Here is an 11,795-nt window from a genome sequence, read left to right on the forward strand (position 1 = left end):
TACAAGACTACTTCCAATTGCAGCAGTACGTTACTCGAATGAGAAATGTTTCATCATAAATTAATAGACTTTATATGATCCGATTATTTCTTTCCAGGAGTGTAACAGGTTGGCATCTCTGCATGGCTCAGGTGGCTGAGGGACTTTGAGCAAGCCCCAAGAGACAGCCCACTGAGAACAAATGCATGGATCAAGTGGAAAGAAAGACTTCTTCCCATGAGGGGTCAATAGAGGGGGTACTTTATTCTATTCTTTTCTAAAATACATAAAACCTTTGATATTATAGGATTATTGGGACCCACTGTATATGGAGCTGACTGAGCAGAGAGCATGGAGAGAACCATGAGACCAAAAGGGGATTCTCTGTACAGAAAGTTTTGAACAATGATAGAATTATAGCTGATTTATTGTGAAGTACCTGCAGGAGGTTTCTGACAGCAGCAATGACAGCAGTTTCATTTCAGTTCATCTTAAAGCAGTGGTCAAATTGGTAATCTGAGGGGAAAAAAAGGAGATTGATCATTTCTATGGTGAAAAAAAGCCAACTGCATTTCTTGGACACGTGGAACTAAGATCAGTCTTTACCAGAATGAACAAAGGAAGGAAAAAAGTGAAAAAACATGAACAAAAACTACACCGTAAATAAAATAAAATGAATACAAATTTAAGATATTTTTGAAGGAAAATACTGTTTTAATTTGAATACAGAAATGTTTTTGTTTAGGACATCCGTCACAGAAATGATTAGCAAGCAACCTTACAGTGGAGGTGAAAACTGTAACTGCAATGAAAACAATGTATGACCAATTTACTAAAGACAATAAAATTAAAAGAGCATAATTGCCATTCAGGAAAAAAACATGGATGCTGATGACTGTGTATGGCTTTCATTGCTCAAATATGTGTACGTGTGTTGCTGTTGAACGTCCACTGCTACTTAATTGGTTCTCTTTGGCCTGAACGATCATGTCATTTTATATCTGTCTGCCATATATTTATTTGAGGTCAAAGGAGAACAAGAGCTAGAGTATGGACTCAGAGCTAGGGTCAGAAAGGATGTGTTTAATAAGCTAATTATATTAGTAAATGAATAGACTCAATAATGTTAGGTATATAAAAAGCATTTAATTCAAATTCTTTGTTCAGCATGGATTAAACAATGCTCAGATGCTTGAAATGCAAATTGTCCGGTTACTGTACATGTTAAAGTAGCTTAGTTAACAAGGAGGACGGAGTTTTTATTCTACAGTTTCTTTTAAAAACCTCTGAATGTCCTCCCCTTTTATTCTTTTAACTTCTGCGACAAAATTGTAAACTCTGCAAAATAGTGTCAATTAATTAAAAATATATAATGTAAAATTGTGTTAGCATTTGTCTTGCAAAATAAAGCAAATTTAATATTTGACTGCAATAACTGAATCATTTTCTTGACATTTTACTTTTCATTTTATGTAAACTGTTTGGAGTATGCAGAGAAGAGAGAAGATGTATCGATGATTTCACTCCTGACAGAAGCAATGACATTAACACACAGGAACACAGCATAACTGTGCTCACATTCAGCAAATGCATTCATTGGACAGCATTTCACCATCATTCAGCAAGATAGCTAAATAAATATCCTTGAGTGGTCGATGACCTGATCACAATCTCACCCATCTGCATTCCAGTTGGCAAAGAATAAAAGGTTTCTTCTACGTGGAAGTAGCGTAGAAGCATGGAAACATTGGTGGTATGAAAGATTTTTTGAATTTTATCGATCACATAATCTGGGAGACATCTGTCCAAAATTCATTACACATCAGGACAACCGTACACCCAATGGTAAAAAAAAAAAAAAGTCTTTAGCTACAAGAAGAGTCTTGTAACAGATGCAAAGAGACCTTATCTCAACATCATGGGGTCTGGTTTTACATGCAGGAAGAAGCAGAAAGAAAAAAAAAAGAACAAAAAAAAACTGGACAAAGGAGAAGTGGTCCTGTATTAAAGACAACCTCAGCAAAATATTGATCTGATTTAGTTTTTCTAATCCAAATTGTGTCTGATATTTATAAATGAAAACATCCTGCCTTTACTTTTGCCGATATGTTCTACTACTGTAAGCGTTCATCCATGGCACTGTTGTGAACCTAAATTCCTTTTATTTTTCTTGCGCTGACAATTCAAAACTCAAAACTCAAAACTCGATTCCCAAACCTTTGCTGGAGCAGTTCAAGAATAGTTTAAATGGCAAAACAAATACATTCTACTCCACCCTACGCTCCTACACTAAATGATATAGTGGCCCTCCATGTCTGAAAAAAAAAACAAAATGCACTTCTCAAATCTGGTTGTAGTCAAACACAGAATTAAGCCAGATACCATACATGCTATTTTAACTTTATAAGGTCCCTGAAAATGCCAGAGGTCAAATGCTTCACTGGCAACAAGAGGAAAAATCATTTCCAGGATAATGAGTACGTCGGCTTTATTAAGCTTTAAGCATTAAGTTTTGGGACTGATATGGGTCAGTCCTGTGTTGGAAAAGTCAGACTAAAGACAGACTGTTGGTGAACTGTGTACATCCAAATATATGCACATAAGCCTGTATAAATGTTGCTCAGAAATCTGAGTGAGCATTTGATTAATTGTATTTTTCATCAAATCTCAACATCTCACCAATCTATAGACTGTTTTTCTTGTGTATGTCCTAAGGTTGATAAATCTGTTAGTTATAAGGATAAAAGAACACAGCAGTTGTAAGAATGTCCAAAGCCATTTAGAAAAACCGGTATACAATATTCAGTACAGTCGACATAAACGCTTCATAAAAACATCATCGGTGAAGTCAAATTACTTGTTTTAATGCCTTTTTTTGATAACTGTGACTTAGTGTTGGTTAATCAGAGGATTTGTGTTTTGTATGGTGGACCATCAAGGCATACAGGTTCATCGGGAGTTACAGCATGTGAGCTACAGTGACTGTATGTTGGTGTGAGTTAATAAACATTTTACAAAGACGGATTGGATGAACGTTGTCTGGACTGAAACACTGGAACAAACTTAGATCTGGCAACACAACTTTAAAAAGATGTTTTCCCTAAAGCAAAAAGAACACAAACATGCTCCATGACCATCTAACAGCGGCTTGGAAGTGCTGACCACTGTTCCAACATTTCAACCGTGTGAAATTGCTTTCTCAGATGTAGGGCCTATTAAAACTTTGCTGCCCCAATTCTGTCTCTGTCTAAAACTTGTTTTACGCTTATTAAGGTCCATGTGCCCCCCTCTGTTCTTGACTTCTCATAGCATTTATGAGTCCATTCAACTTGGGTTCATTCCACTTTCATTATTATCAGAAACAGTATTATATTGACAAAGTTAATACATTTGGAACTCTGTCACTCCAGAGGTAAATATAATTTGGCTTTTGTAACTAAATATTGTCAAAGTAGGTATCAGATTTCTATAGACTAATGTCAAATAATAAAAAATATATGCTGTGAAATAAGTGGCTGCATAAGTATTCACCACTTCAAGTTCAAATACTTTGTAGATGCAGCTCTGGCACCAACCACATTGACTCTGTGAGGCTAGGTCTAAAGAGGAAGAAACCTTAATTAGGTCTTAAAACCATCCCCCTTGTTGTCTTTAAGCCATGTCTGTGCAGACTTCGGTGTATGCTTCAGATCATCGTCACCATGGAAAATGGACCAAAGACAGAAGGTCCTCCAGGCTTTCCCTACATTTGGCTGCATGCATGTTACCCACTAGCTTCTCATGCAGTCCAGGGCCAGCTGCAGAATTATTCCTACAGCATGATGTTGGGTTTGTGGTGATGTGCAGTGTTTGGGGTCTAGTGTCTAATCTGAAGGCCAGAAAACTCCATTTCGGTCTCCTAAGACCAAAGAACCTTCCTCCCTTGCACAACCTCTCATTTATCCAGTGCAGAAGCTTTTAACTTCTTCAGAGTAGTCATAGATCTCCCTCTCTAGGTTCCTTTCTATACCATCACTCAGTTTGAAACGGCAGTTGGGTCTAGGCAGATTCACCCTTGTGCCACAGTCTGTCATTTCCTAACGATGGATTTAATCCCGGGGTATGTAGAATGACTTGGTTATTTTCTTTTTTAATTATACCCTTAAAGGATTATTGACACAATGACTGCACTCAGCTGATCTCCAGTTCGCTAACCATGAGTCTATCGCAACAAGTCTATCGTTGGACCTCCACTGAATACTTATGCAATAACTCATTTAACATTATACTGTATATGTTTAATTAGTTGACATTACTTTGTAGAAATGAAATTTGTTTTCATTTGCACAGTATAAGTTTTTGTAGTTTTTGGTAGGAAAAAAAGAAAAAGCCAAAGTATATTGCTCATAATTCCATTTATAAAAACAATAAAAGGGGGAAGCATTGAAGGGGATTAATACTTTTTATAGGCACTGTAAATCCTCTCCAAAGCCAAACATCTATAGAAGAGAAACAAAGCTCCACCCATTAGCTAGACATACTCATAGGTTTGGGGAGGCAGGGAACACTGGCTATACCAGCTGACAGTGGATGAGAGGCGAGGAACAACGTGAACACGTCACCAATCAATCACAAACATCTGACACTTAGAAACAGGTAACCGTTTGTCTTCGCAGTTTTGAGATGCCAGTCAACCTAACCTGCATGTGTTGAGAACGGTGAGAAGAAGCGGAATCCCCTGCAGAAAAACATTGCTCCCTTACGCCCATGGTTCAAATCCTGCTTGAAAGGACTTCCTGTACTCGTGGATGGACAGTATGGGTATCACTTCAAACATTAAACACTTTTCCAAACTGTACAACAATCACAACTGTGTACACCTGTACACAACTCTTTGTTCGTTGATTCACTGATACTGGATGCTTAGATTCAGTCAATATTCAGATCCACCTTTCACTGGTACATCATTTGATCTAAGTAAAATAGCAGAGGTCTTGCGTATTATTTTGGACACATTTCAATATGACAGCGACGTGTGTATGATGTGTAGCAATTCTGGAAACCTTGTCTGGACTAAATTGTAACGGGAGACTAAAGAGATGCTGACAATAACCCACTGATAGTAGAAACATGATCAGTATAAAGAAGGATGTGTTTCAGTACACCAATCACATAAACACTTTTCAACTGCTCACTGTCAACTGTTTGTTATCCTAGGCATCACTTTGCAGTCCTTGTCCAATCCAATAGCAGTATGCTGTGTAGGACCTCCATTCTAACAGCAGAATTACAACTTTCTAACAAAGTACAAATTCATTTGTTTAAAGCATACATAGATCTGAACTGGTCCATACTCCACGCTATGTGCTGGCTGCTTTGGAACTGCAGTGTTACCATGCGCACATTGATGCAGTGGGATTAGGTTAACTTCTAACAATAACTCCTTTCGATCAGTATCAATTTAGCCCTTGAATTTGCTTCACCTAGATGGAGCCCTTAAATAATCTCTGGAGTCTCTCGCTAGAGAGGTCATCATGTACACACACGCCTTATTAATATTTTTTTTTTATCATCAAGCAAAGCAGTTCCCAACATCATCTGGTCCACGTGTACAAACTCCTCTGTTGGTACAGGTTAGTCATCTAAAAACTGACAACTTTAGCTTTTTTTTCATTTAGTTTCATGTCCATAATGATGGAATACTTCTTGTCCTTCCTGACATCATTTCAGATGTTATTTTATATTTTGGTCCACGCGTAGTGACAATCTCTGAGTTTTTCATGTGAGATGCGGTAAAAATCCTCAATGATCGCAGACCATGCCAAGAATGACTGATGTTGAACCATACAACTGCTCTTTCTAGGCCTCATCGGGGTCCGACAGTTTAATGCTTGATCCTCATGTCCAGATTCACAAGTTCCTCAATATTACGTGACATACTCCTCATCATCACTAGGTTCTGATTTGATGTGTTCAGGCTGAAGTAGAGGAAAGTTTGGAGCTGTAGTCCTGGTACAGACATACCACTCCTTAATATTAGACAGCTGAGGTAAGGCTGGGTTGACAGAGCGCTGGCTCCTCCGTGGGGTCCGGCCACTCTGCTGCTTCTGAGTCAGTTGACTCTTCAGGCCCGACAGAGAAAGATCAAGAGGCATTGCTACTGGAGATGAACTCCGCAGCAGCAGCTTATGGTCTACTTCACTGGCTGAGCTAATCTCCAATTCATGGTTGGACAGAAGAGGAAAACTTGAGTTTTTGTTGGCAAGCGATGGAGAGAGGCGGTTTATTTTAAGGTCAAGGGGCTCGAAGACAACCTGATGATGTTGCTGGAGTTGGTGATGAGGGATGGAGTCGTACAGGTCCTGGGTTTCAGATGTGGGTGACAGCTTGATGTGAACCTTCATGTGTTTGCGCAAGGAGCTGGGGTGGGTGTAAGACTTGGTGCATCCCAGTGCCTTGCAGTCGTAGGGCTTCGAGGCTGTGTGGACTTGAGAGTGCTTCTTCCGGTCGCTGCTGTTGGCGAAGCGCCGCTCGCAAAACTCACACTGGAATGGCTTCTCACCTGTAAAACAAACAACCTCAGCTTCATCACATTCAAACAGAATAACATGACAACATGTTTTTAAGTATGCTGTATGTGATTAGTAAAGGTTTTGCCATTTGTTGTAAAACTAGGTAAACTAGATGTCTAGGCTGGCTGACTATATTTTATAAAAAATACACTTTGATTGATATTGAGAATCCACTCGTGCATATAGAACTATTGAAATAAAACCTCAATACTATGCCTTGCAAAAAATGAGAAGAAGACTTATTTGTTCAGCAACTTAAATGACGTATATATTTGTTTTTATCCAAAAAAAAGCTAAAGAAAGGAAACTGGACTTTCTTGACAGGGTTTCTCAAAGGTGAAACATTTGGGTCAAAACCTAAGTGGTTCCTATAATCTGCAGGTTTCCTCTATGTCCTCTCATACTCCCGCACTAGTCAAAGGGTGCTAGTCCAAAAGTGCGTGGCAGACCCCAGGTCAGGGTACATCTGAAAACGCCAAAGAAAAGCATCTGTCTGAGAACCTTAACCTTTTAATATATTCATGTCAAATGTGGGCAACTCTATAAATAGGTGGAAAACCAAAAATGGCCATTAAATAGTTTCCGCAATTTCCTGTTTATGTTTAACATAGAATGGTCTAGAAGTCAGAGAACACATCTGCCACATTTTCAAGTTAAACCTTTAAGGTTTATAAAGGCAAAGTATTTCAGTTTTAAGGTGGGTGTTGGTAGGAGTTTACTATGCTGGAGAATTTGACTTGTTAGGGCATTTCAGGTGAAAATATCCTTTGGAAATACCGTGATTTCAACTTCCCAGTTCAAATGGATTGCACCATAAGCCCAAACACACCCTAACAATTTGAAGAAATACTTGCACTCTGAAAAGGATCAAGGAATGCTTACTGTCATGGACTTTCCTCCCCAGTCACCTGACCTCAACCACACAGGGTCACTTGAAGACTGTCAAAGGAAAGCACTGACATCTCAAGCTCTTTGTAACGTTGTCAGACCGTACTGGGAGATCATGGGTTGCCAGATTTAATGCGGACTTATGAGGCCCATGCTGTCATTAAAGCAGAAGGGGGATAAACTCAAAACTAAGACGTACTGAGATTCATTTTTCTGAGAACAAACTTTTTACTTAAATTGACGTTTGTATTAAGACAATTTGTTGTAAAATTGCAAAAATTGCAAATATCTTTGTATCTTATATTAGTATTATTTTATTATGACACAACTGAATGTGTTGGGAGATAACAGGCATGCAGATTATGTTTGAAAATCATAACCATAATTTTTGGCAACCAGAGACATGAGTTTAGCTATAAATAGTTCCCTGAAAAGCTTCACTACTATCGTTTGGGATTCTCCCTTGTGGTTAACACAGGGTAGTAATTACTAGATGAACAACAATTTCGTCTTTGTTTTAAAAGATCTACAGAGAAAAGGTTACGAAAGGAACAATTTCAGTTTGAAAGCAACAGCAAGACGAAATTGCACCCACCTATTTTAGAATTTTAGAGTGATAAAAGGAGGGGTTGCATCTTAAAATAAACAAACTATTAAGTAGGAATATTCTGTATCAACCGATCTGACTCCAAATCTGATTTTAAATAAACAAAATGTCCTCCCCTGGAGATTCATCAAGATTTTTATCTTCTTAGTATTCTTCTAGATCATATGTACACTGTGCGACTGTAGCGAGTGCAGTAAATAGTGCTGTCAAAGCTAATGTAGCGAGGAGAGGAGAGGAGAGGAGAGGAGAGGAGAGGAGAGGAGAGGAGAGGAGAGGAGAGGAGAGGGTAGTTTGTACCATGGCTCCAGAAAACCTGTGTTCTCTACTCCAGAACTGTTCTAATCATCCAACGCCATTAACTCTGTAACTCTCTCTGGAATATTCTTTCCTTGACGCTGTCTCTAAGAGACCTTCCTCTTCTTTTAAATGTTCAGTTTGTTGTTGTTTCGGTGCAGCCTTTGCCTCAGTGGACAGTGGACTAGTCTAAATGTATTTTTTTTATTTGTGGCATTGAATGATGATCTGCTACTACTGCCGTGTGAAAAAGCCACGGCACATCTGCACATTTCTGTCTTATTGACTTCATTTGCCAGAGTGAAGTAGTTCCACACAGCAGACATGTTTTGTCACATGATTTTGGGTCATCTTCTTTGAGCTTTGACAGCCGGCCATCGTTAAGATGGAATAAGAAGTTTTGATGGCACAGTGTATGTGGTTTTGTTTTGTGGCGGATGTAAAATAAATAATTAGAACAGATATGGCTTGGTTGAAGCCTGATACTGATCCAACATCCCTGCTGTGAAGTAAAACCGCTGAGCTGCATCCAATCCAGTCAATGACAATAAGAGATAAGAGATGAATTAGTTTAATTAAATAAGTAGCGCGTCTCAGCTGGAATGGGACACTGAACTACTAGTAGGTGACCCCCAGCCTGAACCTATCCTTCCCTCTCCCTCATAAACCAGTTGAATCCTGTCACCTTGCATGACTCCTGAGCTGCAGCTCAGATTCGTGCCTCCCGTAGGAAACAAGGGAGCACCAAGGATGAGAATGGGAACTGAGCCTATATGTAAACACTAGGCAGGGGAGGGGAGGGGAGGGGAGGGAAGGGGATGCCTAGCAGACTGAAAGCTATCCCCTATTCTCCTCTACATTGTCAGCCTCTGTCAGAAATCGTCTGTCTTTACTGGAGACACTGGTCTGTAGATCCTAACGACAGTAGGTCTCGCCCTGCCTGAAGTCGCAGAACCATGAAAGCCTACCAGTGTGCGTGCGAGTGTGAATCTTGAGGTTCTCGGAGCGGGCGAACATCTTGCCGCAGTTGGGGAATGCGCACGAAAAAGGCTTCTCCCCGGTGTGCACGCGAATGTGGTTGATGAGTTTGTATTTGGCTTTGAACGCCTTCCCGCCGCGCATACACTCGTCCCACATGCAGACATGACTGAGGGTCTCCAGCCCCGCCGCTACATGCTCGGTGGTGACGTGGTCCACCAGCTCGGGCATGGAGCTGAAAGTTTGGTCGCAGACGGACGTCGTCGCCGTCCGCCCCAGCCGCTGCCTCGGAGAAGTTCGCTCAGTCCATTTGCACACCAGCTCGGTTTTAACAACGGGGCCTTTGGAGAAATCCAGCAGGCCGTCCATCCCGCCGCCAGGACCGGCGTCGGCAACAGCGTAGATGTTAGTGGCTCTCGGCTGGGGTGGCGAGACGATGCTCGAAGCCCCGGAGTTGTTGTTCCGCAACGGAGAGACGAGGCCATTATGCCTGGCCACCACAGCCGTCCGCTTCATGCTCGGCGCAGCGGGTCGACCCGCTCCCACCGCCGACCACAGTCCCCGCTACCTTGTAAAATGAGTTAAATCAAACTGGCAACGTGTTCGCCGCCGTCCCGCTTCCTTCCTGTGTGTTTTGGCGAAAGCGAGAGCGCATGCGGCGGTGTCTGTACCCCCCGCTGTTCGACGTTAGATCCCGAGAGTCACAGCCTCCATGCTTTTATTTACTGTGAATGGAGGTGAATGGAGTCGAAGGAATACAGCGGGCCGCGACCCAACACGCTCTAGCGGTGTCCTTGTCTCCTTTCCTTCCTCCCTTCCTTCCTCCCTTCAGCCTCCCCACAAACATTTGCAACCAGGGAACATAGATTAGGAGACCCCACTGATTTATTTGTCACGTTTACATGGGCAACATAACGGCAGCCACATTGGAATGATTCTGAATAGATATGCCAGCCATTTGTGTATATGGATGCTAAATAAAAAGATAGATCAGTGTTGGTGGCAACACTGTTAGTTTGTTGCCACCATATATCTGCCTCTCCAGGAAACTCACTTGTCTCCTGATAATTATCCAGCATGGGGCAAATATGCACAGATGGAATGCAGTCCTGAAATACAGCTCTCTATACCGGGACTAGCACCCTGCAGCTGGTTCATACTTGTCCATTGTTGTACATGTTTGTTGTGGGAATGTTTGGTGATTTTCTTGGCCATCGGTACATTTTTTGAACATCTACCCTTTATGCACTACACCATATGTCCAGCACTGTTGATGATTTCATGAAAATACCATGATATGTCTTAAATATCTACAATATTTCATACAGTATTTATAGAATCTATTTTTTTTCATGCATATGCTCATATACGTATTTTAACTGATTTATTGTACATGATATTATACAAATTATATTATTACTCATATCCATATTTATTGCATTATACAGTATATATATTCTAGTACACTGCATATGTTTGTATGTCATATATGCTCTGTATATTTGTACTATATAGCCTACAGTATTAAATTAGTATTAAATATACTTTGTATATATGTATGTATTTGTACATTTTATATATAACTTCATACATTCTAGCTCACTGTACTTTTATTTTGAAATATCTATTTGTACAGTTTGAACACATTTATTTTTTTAGGGTCCTGCATCTGTTCAACTTTATAAAACTACACATGCAATCAATTTTCTTTTCTTTTCCATGATGTGTATCCCAAAATGTCTATCTCACAGTAAGTCTGCAATTTCCATTTGCTTTTTGGATGTGAAACCTGCAAAGAACCAAAGAGATAATTCCTTCAGCATTCCTGCTGAATATGTGGTGGAATATGTCTCCTTTGTAAAGACAGGCCACTGCTCGGGCCCCTGGGGCCAGTAGGGGACCCCCAAAGGCTGGCAAACCTTGAACTACAACAGTGACAGTGTGCAAGGAGCCATCTGGTGTCCAATTCATTATGAAAATAAGTTGTTCCTTTGATAGCTAGAAATAGGAAGAACAGAAAAGAAAGATGGTAGTAAATGATGATTAACAATAACACTAAACAGCTATCAACAGAATACTGCTAGCATAGCCTTTACTATAGGGAATAGAGAATTGGGGAAAATAACTTCCCCTAGCATCACATTATTTCATGTGTTCTTTCTCTGGCAGCTCATGTTAGCAAGTAAATTAAAACTGATAATATGGACAATATTTATATTCTTCTGCAATGTTAAAATGTTGAAAGGTGTGTCCAATCAGACTGCCAAGCTTGCAATGCTAAATAATACATGAAGCTGGCATGCAAATACATGTGGTCTTAAATAACTGGTGAATTTTTGTAAAATGTTGCAGTGTGTGTATTTTACTATTTGTGCACTATTATGTTTTCATGGTCCCACATTAGTTAGTTGGATCTAAAGCTAAATGTCTCTACATTGTCTCTGTTTAATGAACTTTAAATATTTAACAATGGTGAAAGCAACGGTTAAAGGAAAACA

The 11,795-nt window shown here is 40.1% G+C and overlaps 1 protein-coding gene across 1 annotated transcript; it reads right to left on the reverse strand.

Annotated features, from left to right (window-relative positions):
* Window positions 1–672: 672 nt before the first annotated feature.
* Window positions 673–10,744, reverse strand: zic2b (zic family member 2 (odd-paired homolog, Drosophila) b). The gene is made up of 2 exons (XM_047603854.1): window positions 9,288–10,744; window positions 673–6,520 (listed from the first exon to the last, which is right to left on the reverse strand). The coding sequence occupies exons 1-2, from the start codon at window positions 9,811–9,813 to the stop codon at window positions 5,886–5,888; spliced, it is 1,161 nt and encodes a 386-aa protein (XP_047459810.1). The 5' UTR covers window positions 9,814–10,744; the 3' UTR covers window positions 673–5,885.
* Window positions 10,745–11,795: the final 1,051 nt, after the last annotated feature.

Source organism: Mugil cephalus, chromosome 13 (genome assembly GCF_022458985.1).
Source record: "Mugil cephalus isolate CIBA_MC_2020 chromosome 13, CIBA_Mcephalus_1.1, whole genome shotgun sequence".
NCBI lineage: Eukaryota > Metazoa > Chordata > Actinopteri > Mugiliformes > Mugilidae > Mugil > Mugil cephalus.